Genomic DNA, 24,019 nt, shown 5'->3' with positions numbered 1-24,019 from the left:
ATACCACCTGGAAAACTGAACCAAAATGGGAAGAACATTTCCTTGGGTTTTCTGATTCTTCAGCAAAAAAATGAACAATGGGAAAGACTACTGTAAGAACAAGCCTAGCAGGTAAGCCCCTGCTCACACAGAACACACCCTGTGCAGGGGTGTGATGGGGGTTTGAGGCAGCTGCTTTCCCTTCCTGCCCCCTCCACACATATACTCACTCACATAAACACACGCACATGCATTCTCCGTGACAGAGCACTTGAACACTGCCTGGGAAAATTGGGCCACTGAGAAAGAGAAGTCTGGCTTCTCTTCTCAGACCAAGGGACAGGGTTTACAGGTGGCAGCTGGGTTGCCAAGAATCCCAAATCACCGGGCCAGCAGCCCCCAAGCTCAGAGCCAGCCACTGTCATGGGGGACCGGAGATCCACCAGAGCACTTGGTCTGTGGGTCATGAGCCCTGAGCTGAGGACATCCTCACATGCTGTCCTTATCAACAAGATAAAAGGATTTCAGAACAGCGGCATCGACGCAGCACTTTGGTCACTCAGAAATACTGCAATTGCACCCCTCGGTCCTCAGGCATGAGGGGAGAGACCATCCATTTTTTGGACAAATAAAGCTTGGGAGGCATCACCACAGAACAGCAACTAACTCTGGACACTAAACTGACATTCAACACTGATCTGTCAGGAAGGGACATAACACCAGGGACTTCAAGGTAAACCACAACACAAGACATCGGAATGCATCACCACACCACCAGTCTGCTAGCTCATCATGAGGAATTGGGCAGAGTACTTCCATCAAGAGTGCAAACAAGACATTTAAAATCCACGAGGGGGGAAGTAAACTAACACCATGGGTGGTCAGTACATAATGCAAGCCAACTAGTAATTATTCTAAATGCATTTATGCCAAGTAGCTTGTCTCCCCCCTTCCCCCCCCCCGCCGGCCAAATCCCCCTAAAATCTTTGAAGGTCTTATTTTTGCCCTTAACCAGCACAGCTTCCTTTCCTTACCTTCCTCCCTTTCCCCAGCCCCCACTCCCCACAGGCCAACCAGTTTTCCTAAAGCACAGCAGTACTTCTAAAACAAATCATCTGCAATGAGAAAGAAGCTTTTTACCACTGTTTTTCAAAGTAGGGTCTCTGAGCCCTGTCCACACACCCCATTCTTAACCTCTTGCTGCAGTAACCTAAAGCCACTAGGCCTTTTGCCCCCTCCAAGCTCAACGTGAAGGCTTAAAAGGCAGAAGATCCTCAGCCATGAGACCTGGGGAGAAACCAAGTCAGAGTAACCATGTGAAGGGAGAACATACCGGCCCCTTACCTTTTGTCCTTTATCCTTCTGAAACACAAAGACGGGCGGAGCAATGGCAGGCTTTTCTGCAAAAAGAAAAATTGGTGTTTTTCCCCCCAACACTGTATTTTTCGTAAACAAAGCTACATTCGTTTGTAATAAGTTAAAAACAAAAAACAAACCCGATATAAAACCCATAACTCGAAAGAACATCCAATCATTTACAAAAGTTTCTTGTCATGGATGTGGGGAAGTGTTCAGTTGTAAAAACCCAACACTGAACAGGATGATATGTGCACTTTGTTGTGTGCATATATACACCAACAAAAAGGTTTTAAAACTCACTTAGGACAGGCCATGTCACTGATGGAGGAAGCAGAGCGGGGAGTGTGGCAGGCTGCTATTCAGTGCCACCAAGTGTGGCACTGCAGGAACGAGGAGCAGAGACAGCAGGTTCCCAATTCCAAATGCTGGAGGCTAGTTTAGGGTTTTAATCTTTGTGTGTGTGTGTGTTTTCTCCAAGTCTGCAGGCCAGCCGGGACCAGAGGTGATCAGTTTGCAACCCATCCCCACACGGCACATGCTCTTTGGAGAGCTTACTCCACTCAAGATAGCCCAGTGTTCCACCCAGGTCTCTATATGAGCACCCATTTAAAACAATGCATAGAGGTGTGAAGGTCTGGGAGTCCATCTTGCACAGGTGCTGATGAAGGAAGGAAACCCTTTGGGATGCTGTCACACAAATGGACCAGCGAGATGCTGCCGGTCATTCTCAGGCAGCACCATCTGTCTCTCATCCAGGGGTAGCTGAGTCCACAGCCCTTTGTCACTTGTCCTTGAGCAGGCGGCAGCCAGCCATGGGGTTCTGGATGAGGCCCACCGTGACCCATCAGGGAGGCTGTGGGTACACTCGTGAACCCTGTGGTATGCGCCCAGGGCCTGCCTCAACATTTGAGGCTGGAGGGCAGCCTGGATGGGAAGCAAGGGGAGTCGTGAGTTTGGGGAGCACCTGCACAGCCCCTCCCCCTCCCCTCAGCCATGGGGAGTTAAGGTGAACCAGGAACCTGCACTGGCACAGCTTTACCACGGCAAGACTGCTACACAGGAGGGGGCAAAATTTGCAGGCCACACGAGCACTCAAGTGGGATCTGGTCTGAGTGTCTGGTCTGGAGCATCAGGGAAACATCCCCGAGAAGAGGTGGCTGGGCTGAAGTCTCAAGAAGAGCCCAGAAGGGAGAGGGACAGGTGACCGGGAGCCCAAGGGGCAGACTGTGGCAATGCTAAGGAACCAGGACAACTGTAAAAGGAGTGGGGGAAGCACAGAAAGAACAGAGTCTGGGGAAGGAGGCGACATGGGGAGACCTGTCAGGAGGCAATGGGGATCACCCACAATAAAGAAGATGGGGCAGGGACAAGGTTTGAGGAGTAAAAGCACAAGACTGAGATGGTCACACAGACACTGTCCCACTCCCCACCCCTCAAAACTCCCACTCCCACAAAGGGGCAGGACACATGCCAATCTTGACTTTGGTGGCAGGACCCACCAATGGAGACCATTCCCCCTGCTGCACTCACTGAAGCCTTGTGACACTTGGTCCGACACAACAATCCTCACCACACACAGTCTACGCAAACACTGGGGTGAACAACATTTACAAGAGCAAAATGCCATAAGGGAGGAGAGTGGGGGCGCCAAAGGGCCTTCCACGCTTCCTGAAACAGCCATCACCCCAGCACAGATGGCTGCTGTTTGACAAACACGGAGGACTGAATGAAAGTAACTACTGTCAGGCAACAAGGACAGCAAAGGAATGCTGGAGGGGCTCTGGGGACAGTGGCAGCTTACCCTCACCATGTCTACCATGGGAACCCCAGTCATCCTCTGTTACTGCCCTTCACCCCACAAGCCCAACATCCAGGGCTGCAGGTTAGGGCCCAGCCTCACTTCTGCATTTGACTCTGGGCCTTCCAGCTGCAAGGCGCAGAGGGGCAGAGGCAGGAGCTGGGGTTGTGGCCAGCGCAGCATCCCCCGCCCCTGCCATGGTTTACAGGGAGCCCAATCTGGGCTCCAGGTCCACAGAGGGGAGAACTGCAGGCTCCTGCCCCAGGGCACCCCACGGCACAACAATCAGGCCAGGTAGCAAAAGAGACTTGGGCCCAGGACTTTCGCCAGAGCCACTGTGGAAGGGATGTCACAACAAGGGGCCACAGAGTGCAGCCAATCCAGCAGAAAGCGGAGCTAAAGATAGAGAAGGAAATGGAACCCTGGAGGCCCAAAGCTAAGCCCTCACCTGACTCTGACTTTTCAGTTAAGCCAGCAAATGCAGATTTTTGTTTAAGCCAGTCTGAGCTTGATTTCTGCCTCTAGTCTTTTTTTTTTTTTTTTTTTTTTGACCACACCGGTGGCAGGTGGAAGTTCCTGGGCCAGGGACTGAACCTGCACAACAGCAGGGTTCTTTAACCTGTGAAGCCATAAGGGAACTCCTGTTCCTAGTCTTTAACAGCTTCTGGCCTCTCTGAGAGGTGAGGTTTAGCTGCCATAGACTTAAACACACGCCAAACCCTGTGTTTGACCTTGACTTTCTTTCTTGTCACAGTAGATATCCTCACCTGATATGCTATGTATTTAGGGGTTTGTGGTCTGTTCCCCCTACTAAGCTATCAACTCCATGAGCCTGGAGAGTGCCTTGTCCCCTCCATGTTCCACAGTTTGAGAGCAGTATTTGGCACCCTGCAGGGATTCAAGTATCTGGTGGGGAGGTAAGTAAGAGGGGGCACTGCAGAAAACAACGGCCAGACTGTAAGGACTAGAATGGAGAGAACCATTTGGATGGCAGAGGAAGAGCTTCCTGTTGCTGGGACTGTGTTGGCTGATGTGCAGGCAGGCACAGGAGGGGCTGCCTGTGGGTCCGTGGGACAGGACAGGATGGGAATTAGTTTGAGCAGGCGGCTGTCTGTGGTGCGAAGGTCCCACCCAGCATGGTCCAGGCATAAGCTGGGAGAGGTCCCCTCTGCTGGAAGGACAACCCTGTACTGCAACTGGGCACGCTGCACAGGGCGGGGTAGGGGGGCTGCAGAGGGAAGCCATGGAGAACACACTTCGGTCTGAGCTCCAAAAGCAGATCCGCCCTCATTAAGTCCGGGCTCCTGCTTCTCAACCACCTGCTGCCACCACAGTCATAGTTGAGAGCTCCCTTCCTTCTCTGCCTCTACTCTCACCCCCTTAAGGGTGGCCTCCACAGAGCGGCCAGAACACTGCTGTGAAACTTATGCTCAAAACTTGGCAAGGGCCTCCCAGACTAGGGGCAAAGGCCCTTCAAAGGCTACCCTGCCGCTGACCATGACTGTGGCACTGAAGTGTCCCTGTCCCCGGCACGCCCCTCGCTTCTGTCATGCTTCTAGGCTTTTGCCTGGCTTAGTTCCTCCACCTAGAAGACATTCTCACTTGCTCTTCTGTGGTCAACACACACCCAGGCACAGACACCACCTCCTTAAGGAGGCTCCCAATTTGAACTGTGCTCCTTAATGACGCGAGCTCTGGCTTGCACCCAGCACGGGTTATACTGAGGCTACCTGTCAGGGAGGCTGAGAGACCACAGACACAGTTCCCGCGTGCCATCCAGGAACTGTCCGATAAATGTTTGAACTAAACCCCCTCTGTACTTCCTCACATGTGTAACAACAGCTGCTATGCAATCACAGAAGTATTTTCTAAGCCCTTATTCTGTGCAAGGCACCATGGGAAAACAGGCAACTGGAAGCTGGGGGCAAAAAACTTTAGAGTAAAACATCTGATGAAAAGGGAGGGGCTATGTGTGCCAACCTGGCCAGGCACTGCAAAGTCTGGGAGCTGAGTGTGTGTGTGTGGGGGGGGAGTCTATGTGATGTGTTTATTTGCTCACCAGCAATGTCCACCCATGGAAAGCTCCAGAGGAACGGGGCCTCTGTTGGGTTCACCTCTGTCTTGTCAGAGCCAAACAGTCTCAAGTGTAATACCTGCTCAACAAGCAGTTACAGAGGGAGCGAAATGCTGTGTCACACAGGCTGGAGCCGGGAGGCCTGGGCCCTAGCAGCCCACTCGGAGGGTCAAAGAGACCCCCGAGGAGGGCAAGCCTTGGTGGTCATGAACTTCAGCCAGTTCTCTATCAAAGACACAAAGCACCAGAGCCACGCAAGTTTTGTTTCTGCTCAACGCCAAGAGGGCCCAAAGTCCGTAACTTCTAAGTCAGCACTGATTCCATGGTGACAACACACATGGACCCTGTTCCACGCAAGAACTGCCCCAAATTTAAGTAAGCACTTCTTTTTTTAAAATCTTCCCATGTCACCACTGCTCCTGGTTGTCACTGAATTACCAGCATCATTTATGTAACTGAAAACTCAAGTTTGGGGAACACAGGACAGAAGCAAGGAGGCTTCTGGCCCAGCTTTTCTTTCATGACTGAAGGGAAAACCACCACCAGAGATTTGTGGAGAGACCTAGGCTACCGGAAAGACCCAAAATATTAAAATGTTAACCAAATATATGTACTTGTTTGATCCAGACTCTGTCCACCAGGTGCTTTTCTATTTTTTGGTTCTGTGAAACGCTCTCTGATCAAATTAGTTTGTAAAAAAGCAGGCTGCCTGGAGATGGACAAGACTCATCAACATAAGAAAGGTTATGGAAAACAATGGTAAAGAAACCTGTTTCACCAAAAGTTCCCCAGAGTTATCTGACCAGGGAACACCCCCTTTCCAGGAAAACCCGTAGACACCTGAGATCTGTGGCCAACTGCGGCCAACACTGTTGTGTGAAGTAGGTGAGATTCAGAATCCCGAGTCACCTCAAATAACACTCCTGCCTCTGGGTGGCCCAGGCGCTTCTGGGATGCATTGGGTGCTTTGGCCTCACCTTGGCTTTTCAAGGCACTGATGCCAAGTCTAAGCTGGCAACTGCTTGATCCCAACCCCTCCCCCCCCCTCAGCATCCTCCACATGCCCCTCCTCAGCTCCTGTGCCCCACGTGGCACCCTGCTGGAGCCCAACTGCTGCTCCAGCCAGGGAAAGTCCCCTGCTTCCCCAATCCCCAGGCAAAGAGCATGGGGGCGGGGGTGGGGAAGGGTAAAGACCTGGCCAGAAGTTGAACTGAGTAGCTCCTGATGACATCCCAGCCCAGAGCAAAGGCTCTCCCTCCTCTCCCCTGCCACCCTCCACCTAACCGTGCAGTTTGGATGTAAAATGGGGCAGCTTAGCCTGCGTCCTGGATGTAGTCTTTGCAGTTCTGCTGATAAGCACAGGCAGGTAGGCCTAGATGCAAAAGCTGCAGATCTCTGCTTTTGTTCCATACCCCTCCCAGATGTGTGGGCCCTGCCATACACACTTTCTAACCCATCTTCTTCGGAGCCCTGCTCCCAGAAGCACTGATGTCGTGGCTGTGACTGTCAGGGTCCACCTTGCTGAGCTTGGGAACCACTTCCGCAGATGCACCTCTTGCTCTTTCACAGATTCAATAATAACATCCATTTGACAACTGCAACTTTCTGTGGCTCCACACATCTGGGTGCCCACTGTGCGCCAGGCATCATGCTGGCTTTTGGGTGTGGTGATGACATGGAGAGGCATGTCCCCTGTCTGCGAGGAGCTGACATCAGACTCAGGTGACATGGAGAAGAGACTCAGAACACAGAGCTGGGGCACCCAACATGGTGAGGCTGCAGAGGAGGAGTGGATCAGGGAGGGCTTCTTAAAGGAAGTGTCACTTAAGCAGAAGGATGAGTGGCATTTAGTCAGGTGGCCAGGAGTGGGAGGAATAAGGCAGCACTGAAGGAAAATGGTCAGGGTGGGCACAATCGGACTCCAGACCCTTAAAGACAGATGAGAAACACCGCAGCCCAGGGCAACAGGAGTGAAATGCATCCCCTCCTTGGTCCATTCACACCTGCATGGGCCCAGCATAGAGGCTCCTGGAAGGTAAGCACCAATCACATTCAGGTACTTTCTTTCTTGAGCAAATGAATCAAGATGGCTTCAAAGAAGTTGGGAGTCCTTGAGATGCAGGCTGCCTCCTGACCCAAGGGGCCACAGACCATTCTCCTTGTAGAGTACAGAGGTCTCTGGGTAAGAAAGGGATTCCCAAGGTGGCAGGCCCTTCTCCTAAAGCAGAAACTACTTCAACATCCATTTATGATAAAAACTCTGCAGGAGTTCCCATTATGGCTCAGTGGTAATGAACACAACTAGTATCCATAAGGACTCAGGTTCAATCCCTGGCTTCACTCAGTGGGTTAAAGGATCTGGTGTTGCCATGAGCTGTGGTGGAGGCTGCAGATGCAGTGCGGATCCCACGTTGCTGTGGCAGTGGCAGTGGCTGTGGTGTGGGCTGGCGGCTGCAGCTCCGATTCAACCCCTGGCCTGGGAATTTCCACTTGCCATGAAAGTGGCCCTTAAAACAAACAAACAAAGAAACAAACCAAAAACTCTCCAGAAACTGGGCACAGAGGAAACCTACCCCAATATAATAAAAGCCACATATGATAAACCCACAGTCAACATCATACACCACGGTGAAAAGCTAAAAGCATTTCCTCTAGGATCAGGAGTAAGACAAAGATGGCCACTCTCACCACTTTTATTCAACAGAGTTATGGAAGTCCTAGCCACAGCAATCAGAGAAGAAAAAGAAATAAAAAGAATCCAAAATGGAAAAAAGAAGTAACACTGTCACTGTTTGCAGATGACATGATACTATACATAGAAAATCCCAAAGATGCTATTACTAGAAAACTACTAGAGCTCATCCATGAATTAAGTAAAGTTGCTGGATACAAAATTAACATACAGAAATCTGTTGCATTTCTATACACTAGCAACGAAAGATCAGAAAGAGAAAAAAAGGAAACAATTCCATTTACCACCCTATCAGAAAGAATACCTAGGAATAAACCTACCTAAGGAGGCAAAAGACTTGTACTCTGAAAACTGTTAAGATGCTACTGAAAGAAACTGAAGATGACACAAACAGATGGAAAGATACTATCATGTTCTTGGAGTGGGAGAATCAATACTGTCAAAATGACTATACTAGCCAATCTTCATATTCAATGCAATCCCTATCAAATTCCCAATAGTGGGAGTTCCTACTGTGGCTCAGCAGGTTAAGGACCTATCATTGAGGATCCAGGTTCGATCCCTGGCATCTCAGTAGGTTAAGGACCTGCTGTTGCCACAAGCTGCAGAGCAGATGCAGCTTGGATCCAGTGTTGCTGTGGCTGTGGCACCAACTACAACTGCAGCTCCAATTAGACCTGGCTAGGGAATTTCCATATGACACAGGTGCAACTGTAAAAAAAAAAAAAAATTTATTAAAAAAATTATCAAAATCAGAACAAAAAATTTAAACTTCTGTACAGAAACACAAGACCCCGAATAGCTAAAGTGATCTTGAGAAAGAAAAACAGAGCTGGAGGAATCAGGCTCCCTGACTTCAGACTACACTACAAAGCTACAGCAATCAAAACAATATAGTACTGGTACCAAAAGAAGAAATACAGATCAATGGAACAGGATAGAAAACCCAGAACTAAACCCATGCACCTATGATCAATTAATCCAGGACAAAGGAGGCAAGAATATACAACAGAGTCCCTTTAATAAATGGTGCTGGGAAAACTGGAAAGCTACATGTAAAAAAAATGAAATTAGAACATTTCTCTAACACCACACACAGAAACTCAAAATGAATTAAAGACCTAAACGTAAGACCAGCTACTATAAAACTCCTAGAGGAAAACAGGCAGAGTACCCTTCGACATAAATCACAACAATATCTTTGGATCTGTCCCCTAAAGTAATGGAAATAAAAACAAAAATAAAAAAATAGGACTTAATGAACTTGAAATATTTTGTACAGCAAAGGAAACCACCAACAAAATGTAAAGACTACCTACAGGAGTGATTAAAGATTTGGTGTTGTCACTGCTGTGATGCAGGTTCGATCCCTGGCCTGGGTCTGGGAACTTCTGCCTGCCATGCACCCCCCACCCCCCCAAAAAGGCAGATGATCTAAACAGACACTTCTTCTCCAAAGAAGACAGACGGCCAAAAGTCACATGGAAAGATGTTCATCACCAATTATTAGAGAAACGCAAATCACAACTACAATGAGGTACCACCTCACACCAGTTAGAATGGCCATCATCAAAAAGTCTACAAATAATAAATGCTTGGAGAGGGTGTGAAGAAAGGGGAACCCTACTACACTGTTGATGGGAATATAAATTGGTACAACCGCTATGGAAAACAGTAAGGAGGTTCCTTAAAAAATTAAAAATAGAGCTCCCAGGAGTTTCTGTTGTGGCTCAGAGGTTACAAACCTGACTAGTACCCATGAGGATGTGGGTTCAATCCCTTGCCTTGCTCAGTGGGTTAAGGATCTGGCGTTGCCATGAGCTATGGTACAGGTCACAGATGAGGCTCAGATCCCATGTTGCTGTGGCTGTGGTGTAGGCTGGCAAGTGAAGCTCCGACTCGACCCCTAGCCTGGGAACTTCCATAATCTGCAGGTGCGGCCCTAAAAAAAAAAGAAAAAGGAAAAGAAAAGGGGGGGGGGGGAGACTCCCTTATGATCCTGCAATCCCACTCCTGGGCATACATCTGGGGGAAAAAAAATGAAGCCGAGACTATACATGCACCCCAATGTTCACAGCAACACTATTTACAGTAGCCAAGACATGGAAACAACCTAAATGTCCACGGACAGAGAAATAGAGAAAAATGATGTGGTATATTACTCAGCCATAAAAATAATGAAATAATGCCATCTGCTGCAATACGGATGGACCTAGAGATTATCGTACCAAAGTAAACCAAAGAAAAACATCATATGATATTGCTTATATGCAGAAATATATTTAAAAAAATGATACCAATGAACTTATATATAAAACAGAAATGGACCCATAGACAGAGAAAACAAACTTTTGGTTACCAAAGGGGAGAGAGGTGGGGAGGGACAAGTTAGGAGTTTGGGATTAACATAAACACACTACTATATAGAAAATAGATGACTAACAAGGACCTACTGTATAGCACAGGGAACTATACTCAATATTTTGTAGTACCCTATAAGGGAAAAGACTCTGGGGAAGAAAAGATATATATGCATGCATAACTAAAACACTTTGCTGTACTCCTGAAATTAACACAACATTATAAATGAAGTATACTTCAAAAAATATTGTAAAAGAATTGGAAAAAAAAAAGAGATAACAGAGGTAGAGAGTTAATCATGCTAGCAAGCAACACAAATGCAAGTGAGCTATTTGATCTCTTGGGTTTTTGCAAAGTTGTAGAGATGTGAGCGATGTTAACATAAGGCTTAAATAATATCTGTGCAAGAAGAAGGAAGGAAAAGAAACAAACTACTGACCAGGGGCTCTGAGACTGGAGAACATCCTCAGGTGGCTCCGGGGTGCACGCATGGGAAGTTCTAAAAGCTCTCTCCCGAGCCCCTGCCCCAAGTCATCTCTTGTCATCAGAGTGCGAAGCCTATGTCAGGGAGAGGGCCTGTATACTTAGTGGGTTGGGGAAGTCAAAAGCCCCACATTTGAGAGAAATAAAACACTGGGCTTCCTGACACCACCACAGGTATGGGAGGGTACAGGACTCAAAGGTTTTATCTGTATCTTTTCTGTCCAGAGAGTGACTGGTGCCAAAAACCCTTAAAACAAAATGACCTGTGTTTATTTCAGACACAGCAAGGAAAGGGAAGCAAGGGGACACCTCCCTGAAACCAGTCTAAGAAGGGGGAGCCCCTAGGCACAAGGTGGGTAGCAGCACCTGCTGGGACATGAGGAAAGGAGGCAAAGGCCCTGCTGCAACCAAGGGAAGGAGGTGGCCCTGGGGTAGAAGGGTGTGTGTCCTAACTCTCCAGGGTGACAGAGGTCTTAGGATCCCATCTTTAGACTTATGCCAGCCTGTGCCATACAGTCACAGCAAGGACATCCCCAAATGGGGTTTCCCAGAAACCCAGTGGTACTGGGTGTGTAGTACTTATGGGCCAGGCCAAGTGCTCAGCGCTTTATTCGTATCATCCTCCTGAATCTTCACAGCCACCTTCAGAGTAAACTAGTTCCTTAGTTTACAGAACAGGGGACAGAGGCTCAGGGAGAGTGAATGACTTGTCCATGGTGGGGCTGGGTCTCCAACTTGGTGGGCCTGACCCGGGAGCCCGGGCCCCTGACTGCTGCTATCCACGTACTGCAGGTCACCATCCCAGTTTGCCTCCTCCCATCTTTTCCGCTCAGGTGGGCCCTGACACTAAGAAACTAACACACTTTTGTTTTGAGAAGTAATATCCAGTCTAAAGCAGTTGTCAGTGACCATCTGCTTTGGACAAGCGTGTAGTGAAGCCAACAGCAGACCCTTAGGATCTTCAAGGGAAGAATCAAGACCCGCTCCAAGGTGCACACTCAAGGGTGAAGCAAGCCATGTGACCTTTCATCTGTCCAGTGTGTAACCATGGGTGCTCTGTGAATTGTAACACATTCTCAGCCTAAGCTGAAAACACACACACATCCACTCCAGCACACAAATTTCCCTTCTTCATGCTGTGCAGGGAGTAATGTACACAAGACCATGGGCAGGCCTGCCCTGCAACAAGCTTTGGCACCATCCTGTCTCTGAGAATGTCTGTAGAACTAAATAGAAGAAAATATGTAGACCCAGGAAAACACACAGAGAAGGGAATCTGGATTATCTTTGCCTGTTTTGTTTATTTTCTCTCCTAAATGATGACTCGAACACCTGCCAGGAAACAGCCCCCATCTGGAAAGACACTTAGAATTCTTGACCAAAATGTCAGCAAGGTACTTGTGCAAAATGAGCTTTAATCCTGGGCTGATGTGTTTTAATCTTATTATCTGTGCAAAAAATATGGAAAGCATCTTGCCAACACAAACAACAGTATGTTAATACATGGCAACTGCTTTAATCCTGTGACACTTACTATCTCGATCCTTCAAGTCGTTTCTTTTCTCAGGAATTATTATAAACAGTCCTGTGCAGCAACATAAAGGTGAATTAGTCACTGATGTGTCAACTCTGTTCGCCAACTAATTCTTTGGTGAAGAATGGAACTTATCTCAATCATGCTGTTGCTAGGCGATGCCTCTCTCAACCTTAGTGTACCATAGGCGCAGCGGCTACACAGCCCAGCTAGTGGGCGGTGGGCCCCTTCATCCTTTTTTTGGGTACTTGAATATATTTTTCCTTAGGCAACTCTCACTCACAGAGACCACAGTGGGGCAGAGCCTTGGGAGAGGACGGTATCTTTGATCTTATGCCTTTCTTTCTGGAATGTGGTTACCTTCACCCACTGAAACCCAAGCCATTTCTCAATGCTCTAACCTCACCCCACATTTCTGACAACAGTGGGGATAATGAGCAACTCACATTTGTTGAATGGCCCTTCCTAGACCCAGTGGTAGCTGCTTTACACACCCCATCTGGTTCAATGTCATCAGAGCCCTATTGCATAGATATTACTTGCAAATCACAAACAAGACTGAGAGGCCTTGGAGAGACGGGTACCATGCCCAAGTCATAGAACTGGTAAGTGGCAAAGGTGGGACAAGAACCCTAAGCATGACTTCTAAGCTAGGTGCCTCACGTTCCCTACGACCTGTCTGGGGCCACATCTACCTTCTTTACTTCTACAAGTATTGCCACTCCACCCCCACCCCATCCACACAGGCCACGAGCTGCTGGGACAGACCCTGTACTTTGGACATTTCTGTGCCTTAAATCCAACAGAAATCCCATAAACCTATTAAATACATCATACAGTCAGCAACTTCACCTAAAACTAAGAAATTCAGGTGGCTGGCTTTGACAGCACTTTTCTATTCTGCCACTAGGTGGTGCAACATGAGCACAGCTGAGGTGAAGTCCAAGTGGCTGAAGACCCAGGAGACCCATCATCCACTAAAGACAAGAGAAATCCCCTCAAAGGAAGGCAATCTAAGAACTACAGGACCTCTGCTGAAGTTGTAGACGAACCGATGAAATTCGGGAATGCGGGTGCTGGTTTATGTGTGTTTATGTGTATTCAGATCGGCCTCGACAACCGAACAAGTCAGCTCACTTTTTCCACACACTGCCTGTGTTTGTCCAACAGGGATGGTACCCACACCCCAGTCGGAAGGACAGAAAGAAATGATGCACATCAAGTGCTTGGAAGTGGCTGGTCTTCTGTACAAACTCCATGTCAGCATTATTACCATTTCCATAATTATATACAGAACTGCAAATATGCTGATGCCATCTCAAAGCAGGGGTCTTGGATTCAAGACCAGGATCCCAACAATGATAAATTCCACACGATCTGGCCCATTCCAACAGCTGTCTGGACAAGTGATACCTAAACACAGATGCTCAGTCGCTCAGCCCCTTCCTCGAGTCCTTCAGAAGCCAAGGGAATCACTGAGGTGACACCTGGCAGAAGGCCGACTAGCCATGCCATGCTCACAGCAGCATGATTTACTGAGCATGCATCATGTGCCAGGCAAGACGCTAAGCACTGGGGACAGGGTGAAAGCTGGACAAAGCCACAGCCCTCGTGGGAAGAGAAGAGAAAAACAAGTTAGTAGGGATAATTAGATAATTCTGGAGACAGGTGCCAGAAGGATAAAGCAGGGCACTGAGAAAGAGTGACAGGGCAAAAGGGGACTGTAGGGGGCATGATTGGGTCAGGCCTCTCTCCAGTGTCATGTGAACCTCAGACACGGAGTGAGCCAGGAGCGAGGGCAGAGCACAGTAGGCAGAGGGAATCCCAAGTACAAAGGTCTTAAGGACAGAAAGAACCTGGAGGCCAACGTGACTGGAGTTTCCTTCGGGGAAGGTGGGCAGTGAGTCTGGGGAGGGCGCATGCTGAGGAGTCCAAGCAGGGACTGACACGACCTGGTTCGCATTTCTGAAAGATCACCCCGGCAGTGGCCTCATGCAACCCTTTCCATTTCTGTGTGTTAGAAAGTTCAATAGTAAGCTGTCAGGGAAGTGGGAGCGGTTAGAAGAGATCTCAGGGAGGCAGAATGAGGTGCCAGGGGACCAGAGAAGAGCCCTCAGGTTGCTGTCCGGGTTTGGTGAGAAGTGGCAGCGACAATGGCAGCTCAGGCAAGCCTTGCAGCCTTGGAACCAGGTCGAGGTGGATGGAGTCTGACTATTGTGGGGACAGAGCCTTCTGATGCCTGAGCTGAGGGAAGACTGAGATGACCAGGACGCTGTGAAAGCACGTCTCCCTCACTCAGGGGCCAATGCTGTCAGCACACAAGACGCTCACTCTTCTGACGAGACTCCACCAGCAGGGCCCCCCAGGGTGGCACTGATGATGAATAACCCCGGCCTCTTAGACCCCCAGCGGCCACACCAATGCTGCAAAACATCCTTTCTCCTCTGAACAAAGGGGAGCCTGGCAAACTTGCCATTGGAGAAGCCAAAGTGAAGAACTGTTTTCCCCGTTCCCACTCTGCTGTTACAGATGCAACATGGACATTAATTTTGAGCCGACAAATTCCTGAAATTCTGTGTGGCAAGCCTAGGGGAGTTTAATTTAGCAAAAGCATTTAAAACTTACTGCAAAACCAAGGCCTGCCTCCTAAACATGTGCATGGACTAACCAATATGGTTTCTGTCAGGTTTCAGAACAAGTGCCCCGTGTGTCAGCGCTATTGATTCACTGGAAAGGATGAGCTGGGCTCCAAGACTCAGCGGCAGGAGGGGACAATGGGATAGGCAGACTCTTCTTGCAGACATGCCTTGGGTTTCAACCCTAGTGAAAGGGACTGGTCCAGACGCAGAGCATCCGGAAGGTTCTCACCTTGAACCTGGAACAGTGCTGAAGGTCATGGAAAGCACTGTCCCTCCTTAACAGGGAACATGAAGGCCACAATGCCATGATGCCTATGGCTGCCAAAAGGCCACGAAGGAAAAAAAAAGGTCGGGGGAGTTCCCACCGTGGCGCAGTGGTTAATGAATCCGACTAGGAACCATGAGGTTGCGGGTTCGGTCCCTGCCCTTGCTCAGTGGGTTAACGATCTGGCGTTGCTGTGAGCTGTGGTGTAGGTTGCAGATGCGGCTCGGATCCCACGTTGCTGTGGCTCTGGCGTAGGCTGGTGGCTACAGCTCCGATTCAACCCCTAGCCTGGGAACCTCCATATGCCAAGGGAGCAGCCCAAGAAAGAGCAAAAAAAGACAAAAAAAGGTCGGGAGGGTGAGCCCTAAGCTCTAGTCGGCAAGTAATTTATTCCCAGATAGTTTTACTTAATCTCATAATCCACTAGTTCTCACTAGGGGTGATTTTGCTCCAGCCTCAGCTCCTAGCCATTGGGCAATGCCTGGAAACATTTTTGGTTCTCATGATGGGGAGAAGCTCTAATGGCATCTGGTGGATGGAGATCAGGGAGGCTAATCAACACCCTACAGTGCAAAGGATAGTCTTCCAAAGAATGATCTACCCCCAAATATCAAGTATGCTGAGGTTAAGAAATCATGTATTAATTAGAAAAAGACTGAGTCAGATCCCTAACTCACATAATATACTCAAATAAATCCTCAGTAGGTCAGACCTGTACAAACCAGGCTAACCCCCCGCCCCCCAGCTCCTGTGAATTACCTCTTCTCTCCCTCTCCACTCAGTTTCTGTATTTAAATGTGTGTAGCATCCTAGGACTTTAATAGATCAGATGATTATGTCACAAAGAGTATTGGGGGTGGGGTGGGGAGGTGTGTGTCAACGGAATCCCCTAAACCGGAAGTCCTCAAATGGGGGCGATTCTGTCCCCAAAGGGACATCTGACAATGTCTGAAGACATTTTCTCTCGTCATGATGGGACAGGTGGATGCCACTGGCATCATGTGGGTAGAGGCCAGGGACACTGCTAAACAACCCACAATACACAGGACAGCTCCCATCAGCACTGATGTCATTAACAGTGAGGTGGAGAACTCGGCTATAATCCAAAAGGAGCTTTCTCTCTATTCTGGCCTCCAATTAGAATAGGAACAGCCAGGGGTAACTGATGTAGATCTGCATGTGCCAGTGGGCCAATTACCTGCCATACGTCCCTGACACATGATAATCCACAGATTTGATTAGCCTTATTCCCATTCCACAGATGCAGGAACTGAGGTCAATTCTCCCAAGCTCCTGGGCAAGTGAGTGGCAAGACACAAACCAAAGCATTTCCAACTGTGCCACAAGCTATCAGCCGGAGCTGGTCAGTTCCAGTCTGAAATTCCTTGGAGGCCAGAGACAGGGGAGAAACTCACATGGATGTACCTACAGAACCCACTCAGGCCCTTCACACTGGGGCTCCCATCTCACATGCAGTGGGTCTCAAAGTTTTTGGCCTTGGGACCCCTTTCCACATTTGTAAATTATTGAGAATCCCCGAGAGTTTTTGCGAATGTGAGCCACAGCTACTGATACTTACCATGTCACTACGAAAATGTCAAAAATTAGTTAATTTAGTTAAGATAAGTCTGTAAGATTTACTTAATACACTTTTATAAACAATAAGTACTTGTGAAACCAAAAACACTAGGGAGAAGAGGGGTGTTATTTTACATTTTGACAAATCTCTTAACGTCTGGCCTAACAGAAGACAGTTGGGTTCTCTTGTCTGCTTCTGCAGTCCATCTGCTGCTACAACACTCTATCCCAACCTCTGGAAAACTGTCCGTTCACAAGAGAGTAAGTGTAAAATGGGCAAATGATGCCTTTGCATTGTTATAAAAACCATTTTGAAAGTGTAGTCCCCTTGAAAAGGTCTTGGGGACTCCCAGGGCCCCTTGACCATCTTGGAGACTCGCTGCCATATGCTGTCCTGAGGACAAGCATTCCGAGGACACTAAACCCTGAATTAATCACAGGGTCAGGAAATTTCTGCTGTGGTTCTTTGCTAAAAAGTACCCTGAGTGCAATGAACACGGCATCTAAGAGCTGCTATAATAGGGTTGAAACCCAAGGTCAGGCAGGCACTGGAAAAGGAGGAAGCAGGCCAAGTCCCAAGAAGCTTGGTGGGGACTGTGATGTCCAGGAAGGCAAATAGTCTATCTCAAGGTGGTGGCTGCTCCTCAGTCCTGGCAAATCATTATTGTGCAAGAATACAGGCTGAAGCTGGTTCCTATTTTTTAAGAGAAATTAGAAACCTGGGTTACTTTTCCCCTGAAATCTCAAAATTCTTCCTTTTTTTTTTTTTTTGGCCACACGCGAGGCATGTGGAAGTTGCCGGGTCAGGGACTGACCTGTGCCGCAATAGCCATCCAAGCCACTGCAGTGACAATGCCAGATCCTTAACCCACTGTACTACAAGGGAACGTCTTCCTGCCTGTGATTTCTGATTCCAGCTTCATGTGTAAAACATCTGTGGGGGCCTAGACACCTGGACTTCCTACAACAATCTCCAATGTTGCAGCCCGGGCATCAGTTTTTATTTTCCTTTAAAATTTCCTTCAATGAGCACAAAGTGCCATCAGGGTTAGGATTCACAGCCAGTGCCATGCAAGAGTAGCAAGTGCCAAGCAACCATGTATGTAGCAGGGTGTGGACACATGAGGGCTTTACTCTGAGGCCCTGTGCTACATAGTTTTCTACCAAGTAGTGCACAGCCACACCTAACAACTCCACGAGACCATAAGGTTACTGCACAAAGGTGGCAAAAAAAACCCCACAACAATTCCCTTTGAACAAAACAAAGAACCCCTGCTGCCTGCTGCCAGCACTACCATAAGATCCTGAATAGAGGGATGCAAACCCATCTGCCTTCTGATGGCTTCGAAGTACCATGGAGAGCTACCAAGGACCTGCCAAGTCAATAGCAGTCACTTCTGCCGTCTGCCTTTCCCACAGTTTTCATTACAGAAGAAAGGCCCAATCAACTATACTTTAAAAAAATTGTTTCAAAAGGCCCTTTTCAGCCATCCCAAGTGCATCCTATTGCTCCCCAAATGGCCCGCATCTTCCACTCTACCCCAGCCTATTCTCCGTGCCTGAACCCACTTACTAGGCTGGAATTGGACTGGTACCTAAAATGTCCCCTTCGCCAGCCTCAAACACTCTCCCTGCTCCGAACTCCATCCTACGCTCACATGCTCTAACCTTACCAAATTCCTGCTGCCTCCTCTCAGAGCAGAAGCGCACGGCAGATCCTGACGAGCCCTCATGCGCAATGATGTGCAAGAGTGATGGGACTGCCGGGGCAAGTCCACTTTCCTGATAACCGGGAGGTAGGCTGAAGACCTGGTGGGAAAGTTTTAGCTTCTCTGCCTATACACAGGACTTCGGGCAAAACAAAATTTCTTCCAGGTGTATAAAGACTTCAGAACAGCACCACCAGGCCCCATCTGCTACAGGTGTGAGAGGCACAGGAGAGTCAAATGTATACTCTGCACTCAGGACAAATCTCAGGCCTAATGTTTATCATAACTTCATGAAAACTTTCTCAAGTTGCTTCTCACTTATCCTAAAAATTAAGTTTAGGGTAATGGAAGTGGGTGGTGAGAATCAAGTGAAGGAGGATTCCAATTGTTTGAGTTCTAGCTCATCAATAAAAACTCAATGGCATCTCAGCCTCTCAGGGCTTAGGGTTTAAGTCAACAAGGAAGGTGAGAACTGAGAAAACTCAAACCACCTTTGAAAATCTCTAGACTGGTACTTGGTCAAGCCAGATCAGTGGTTCTGAACGGAGGGCAGGCACCACCCACCGCCCACCCCAAACCTGGGGGACACAGAGCAACGCCTGAAGATTTCTGGTTGTCCTGACTGGGGGAGGGGGAGGGTGGTATTGGCACAAAGCAGGTCGCAGACCTGGAAAGCAGATCAACATCTTAATGATGTCCAGTGCAGCCACACAACAAAGAATTAATGCCTGGTCCCAAAGACCTATAGTGCTGAGGCTGAGTACCCATGCCTAGAGGATCACGCAGTCAAAGTCAAGACAGAACTGAAGAGGACAACAGCCCAGTGCTGGCTGCCTCCCGCTCTGGGCTCTTGCAGGGCCATCTTGTTCAGTGGGGGTGGATTCACCTGCCTGTTCAGACTCACTTCTCATTCTCTCTTGCTTTGCTGAGTACTTCAGCTAAATGTGTCCATGAGTCTCCCATAGTAAAAATAGCTACCATTTCCTGACTGTTCATTACTGGGTTGAGATAAGCGCTAAATAATTATCATGCATTGATTCAGCCAAGGCTCATAGCAACCGTGGGATGGATAGAATCACTGTTATTCTCACTTTACTGGTGAGGAAACTCAGGCTCAATGGGGTTAAGAATCTGCCCAAAGTTAGAGTACAAGGCAGAGTCAAAATACAAACCTAGTTCTCAGGCAAAGCCTGAGCCCACCAGCACTTTATACTATCGGGTCTCAACTGAGGGCCCACCTCCTGCTCTGGAACATTTCACAAGGTGTGAAGACATATTTTGGTTGCACCCTGGGGCAGGGGTGCAGGGGAGGGTGTGTGCTACCAGCATCTTAAGTGTAGAGTCAGGTATGCTGCAATGATGCCCAACAATCTGCAAGGCAGAGGACAGCCCCCACAACAGAAAATCATCTGATCCAAAATGCTGACAGGACCAAATTGAGAACCCTGATTTATACTGTCTCTCGGGTTTCCACCTTAAGTGTCCACAGGCTGGCAACGATTCATACACACATGGTATCTTTTAAGGCGGGATCTGGAATCCAAGATTTCCTATAGCTCAAATATGCTTTGCTTACTCACCCTCTTCCCAGTCTTCTTTACCTTTACCAGGGACCAAATGCTGCCTTCCAATTCTGGTGCTGGAAGACAGCTCCAGAGACAGGATGATTAATGACTCTTGGATGTATTAATAGCGAAATGCCAAGCAGAAAATATCCCAAGACACAAGTAAAACACACACACACACACTCTTACCCCCTCCCCCCCCCCCGCCCCCCAGAGAGAAGCACTCCAACGTGCCTTTAAAACTCAGGGACTAAGGACTACCAACAAAGGGCTGTGGGAGTTGCTGTCAACAGCCCTGAAGAGATCACCATGGCAACGAGGGTCAACAAGATGCTGTACTGGATACACAACTGGAAATGTTTCTTTGCATACAAGCACAGCACTCCTAACCTGTACTACTCACTCCAGTGGCTCCCAACCCTAGCTGCATATCAGGATCACCTGTGCTGCTTTCCGACTGTACCGATGCCCAGGATTTGGAGGAGCTGGTTGTGAGGATGGCTATGCTTAGGAACCCACTCTGGAAAGACAGACGCCAAGAAGACATGTGAAATTAAACAAGTGGGAAAGCACACGTACGGGGCAGTCCCAGAGCTTCAAAGTGCATAGGCAAGAAGTCCTAGTTCACACTGTAGATAAGAAATTAAACATCCTACTGGGTGCACAAGCCAAAATCAGAAATGGAATAAAAAAACACATGACAACCAATCAATGGCAGAGTTACATGAGGCATAAAAAAACCACTAAGATTTTATCTTATTTTTTTTTAGGACAGCTACGCCAGAACTAAAGTCAAAGTACTCAGTGTAGCATTTACTGGGCAAAAACTTTTAAGTACAAAACATCCTCTTTCCTCTATTTTACACTTACCCATTCAACTATGCAATTTACAACTGACAGCAGATGTGTTGGAGCATATGCTAGAATGGTATCCCTGAAAAACAGGAATCCACAATTCTTCCCTGTGCTCAAAGTTCTACCTCACAATTAAGGTTATCACTGATGAATTCATGTGTTCATTCAATAAACGTATCTTGGACCTACTCTGTGCCGGGCACTATTCTGGATGTGAAGGATCAGTCAGTGATCACGACCGACAGAAATCCTCTCCATCATGGAGCTTATATTTTATAAGAATAGTCAAATGAGTAAACCTAGCACACCAGTGGGTGCTAAGTGCTGCAGAGTAAAATGAAACAGGGTGGAGGGAATAGGGAATGTGGATACCATTTGAAACAGGTGGGCCATAGAAGTTCTCAGTAATAAAGTACTGTTAAGTAAAAACCTGAAGGAGGTGAAGGAGCAAGCCACAGGGATATCAGGGGGAAAGCTGACGCAGGCAGAGGAACCAGCAGGTCCAAAGGCGTAAAGGAGACAGGATATGGACCCCTCAAGGGACAATGAGAAAGCCAGAATGGTTAAAGCAGAGTAAGGTGGGAACACTGTGGTGGGAGAAGAGGGCAGGGAGGTCTCAAGAGTCCACCCTGCCTTGGGGGTGAGAAACTGTTAGATGGGTAAAGGTGGAAGGGAGGCCCCAGCAGTGGCAGGCAGCAGTGGTGGTGAGAAGTGGTCACTCTCTGGAAATAAAGTTCAAGGTAGAACTGACAAGATCTACTGCAGCATATGAGAGAAAGAGAGAAGTCAAGTGTGACTTCAAGGTGTTTGGACTGAGCAATTCAAAGAATGGACCTGCCATTTACTACAGGGGAGAAAGATGGTGGGGTGGGCAGGTTTGGGGGAGAAAGATAGGGATTTTGTCTTTGCCTATTAGCCAAGTGGAGATGTCAAATACAATGCTGGATACGATGATCCTAAGTTCAAGACAATGAAATATGCAAATATATAAACTATGTCATACTGATTCCCATTCATTCAGTCCCTGTCTTGCCTTTATTTTTATTTATTTTTTCATATTTGGGGCCGCACCTGCAGCATGAGGAGGTTCCCGAGTCACAAGCAGTGACCCAAACCACACCGAATCCTTAACCACTGGGCTACCAGGGAACTCCTCCCCCTTCCGCCTTTAAATGGATCTTATGAATGGAATGCCTCACCCCTCTGCACCCCTCTCCTTTATCTTACACAGTCATAAATGGGGGGTGGGGGCCTCTGAAGCCAGATCACCTTGATTCACATCCCTGCTTCTTACTAGCTGTGTGACCTGCCTTGGACAGGTAATTTAACCACTCTAAACTCAGTTTCCTCACCAAGAAGGGGGTTAACAGTCCTTTCCTCAGGGCGCTATTGCGAGGAGTGAGGCTTAATCCAGGTAACACCTCAAGGCTTTGAACAGTACCTGGTACCAGGCCAAACGCTCCACGAGGGTGAGCACATATTATTGCCATTCGTGCAGTTCAGTATGGAAACCTCAGGACAGCAGGGACAAGGGTAAGGGAGAATCAGGGCCAGGCAGGTAGAGAGCTTGCCTGTAGTTGTGCACCTAGAAACGGAGGAACTAAAAATAGGCCTCAGAGGCCCTGAAGCTACAGCGATCTCAACATCACGGTTGATTTCATCAGACATCGACTTATGGAGCGCTTTCTCTGGGCCATTCCGAACTGTAACCTTGTCAAAATCGCTCAGGTGGGATGTCAGCGCTCCGCAGGAGAGAATCATACAGCCTGCCTCTTTCTGGAAGTGCAACAAAAAAGGGCCGAAAGGCAGCCAGGGCTTTCGGCGGCCCACATCCTGAGACTGAGCCTAAATGAGCGGAGTCGCGGGTCGCCACGAAGGATCCGGGGGAACTGGCGGGAACTGGGGGGCCGTGTTGGGGGTGGGGGCGAAACAAACCGGACGTTCTCCATCCTCGGCGTGGGACAGGCGGGTGGAGGATGAGAAGCCTCCAGGCGGGTGGAGGATTAGGGGGTGGGGCGGCACGGCAGCCAGGCCAGGGAAGAGGGGAAGCCCAGGTACCGAGAACGAGGGGGCGGGGAGGGAGCGTGGCGCGCTGGGCCCACGACCAGGCCCGGAGATCTATTTACATCTGTGACCGAGGCGCTGAGGGCGCGCCTCCCGCCCCTTTTCAGCCTCAGGCCTGGCCTGCGAGGCGGAAAGAGCTCAGGGCCGCAGCCCCCCGTAGTTTCCCGAGCCGTCTAGCCAGACCGTGGTAAGGCTGGGGCTGCCGGGAGTGATAGGCCGGGCGGATAGCCCGGCCTGAGGGGACGCAATGGGGGGCGGCTGCAGGGCCCGCTGGGCCGCCCTCCCGGAGCACACAGGCTCCCCGCACCTCGAGGTGCTCACCCCTCGGGCCTGTGGTCCCAAGGCCTCCCGCCGCCCGTACCCTGGCCGCCAGCTGGCCCCCGACGGCGCCTCCCCTACCTTCGTTCGCCAGGTCCGCCATTTTACTTCCTTAAGCCCTCCCACAAGGCCTCGCGCCGGCCGGGGCTCGTCTGCTTTCTGCCAGAAACTCCCGCGCGTGCGTACTTCCCAAGCTGACTCCGAGCGAGGCAGGCAGCTTGCGCATGCGCGCTGAGCCAGGCGCGGAGTGGGGCTCTGGATCACTGTCCCCGCCCGACCAAGCTCGGAGCACGAGCCTGCGTTTTAACCGCCCCCGCCTCCCTTTCCCGCCGATCAAGGGTGGGTGGGGGGTGTGTGGGCGTGGGTAGGTTAAGACGCATGCGTGGTGGAGTTCCCGGGCGACGCGGGAAGCAACGGTCGGTAAGGCGGCCGGGCCGGGATGGGTTCTGACCGTCCGGCATTTCGCTCGTTTTGCGGTCCCGCCCTCCTCGGTGGGAGCGTGAGTTGTGGTGGGCGCCGCGATCGAGGCCTTCTAATAGGTAAATCGCTGGATCTGGAGTGGGGGGCTTTCCACGCGGGCAGGCCTGGGGCCTGCAGGAGGGTCGTGGGGTGCCCTAAGTCACCCCAGACCTGTTCTCCGTCTAAGGGACCAGTACTTTGAGCAGACGTTTTTCTGAGATCACGTGGAGACGTGGGAGATGGTTGGGGGAAGTGGAAGTCAGAAGTTAAAGATCACTGGCTTTTGG

The 24,019-nt window shown here is 49.3% G+C and overlaps 1 protein-coding gene across 12 annotated transcripts in view; it reads right to left on the bottom strand.

Moving 5' to 3' along the window:
• Nucleotides 1-23,533, bottom strand: part of RANBP3 (RAN binding protein 3) — a 60,041-nt gene extending 36,508 nt beyond the window's left edge. For 7 of the 12 annotated variants that reach the window (XM_047777370.1, XM_047777373.1, XM_047777375.1 and 4 more), the window contains exons 1-2: nucleotides 23,355-23,476; nucleotides 1,324-1,379 (exon numbers count right to left, since the gene is read on the bottom strand). In XM_047777370.1, the coding sequence (XP_047633326.1) occupies nucleotides 1,324-1,379; nucleotides 23,355-23,376 (78 nt within the window). In that variant the 5' untranslated portion in view covers nucleotides 23,377-23,476. Of the gene's footprint in view, nucleotides 1-1,323; nucleotides 1,380-23,354 lie in introns of all 12 variants that reach the window. The other 5 variants (XM_047777368.1, XM_047777372.1, XM_047777371.1 and 2 more) reach the window with 4 other exon arrangements.
• Between the last annotated feature and the right edge of the window lie 486 nt (nucleotides 23,534-24,019).

Source organism: Phacochoerus africanus, chromosome 4 (genome assembly GCF_016906955.1).
Source record: "Phacochoerus africanus isolate WHEZ1 chromosome 4, ROS_Pafr_v1, whole genome shotgun sequence".
NCBI lineage: Eukaryota > Metazoa > Chordata > Mammalia > Artiodactyla > Suidae > Phacochoerus > Phacochoerus africanus.
Note: the sequence above shows the minus strand (reverse complement) of the source record. Positions and strands in the feature narration are given on the sequence as shown.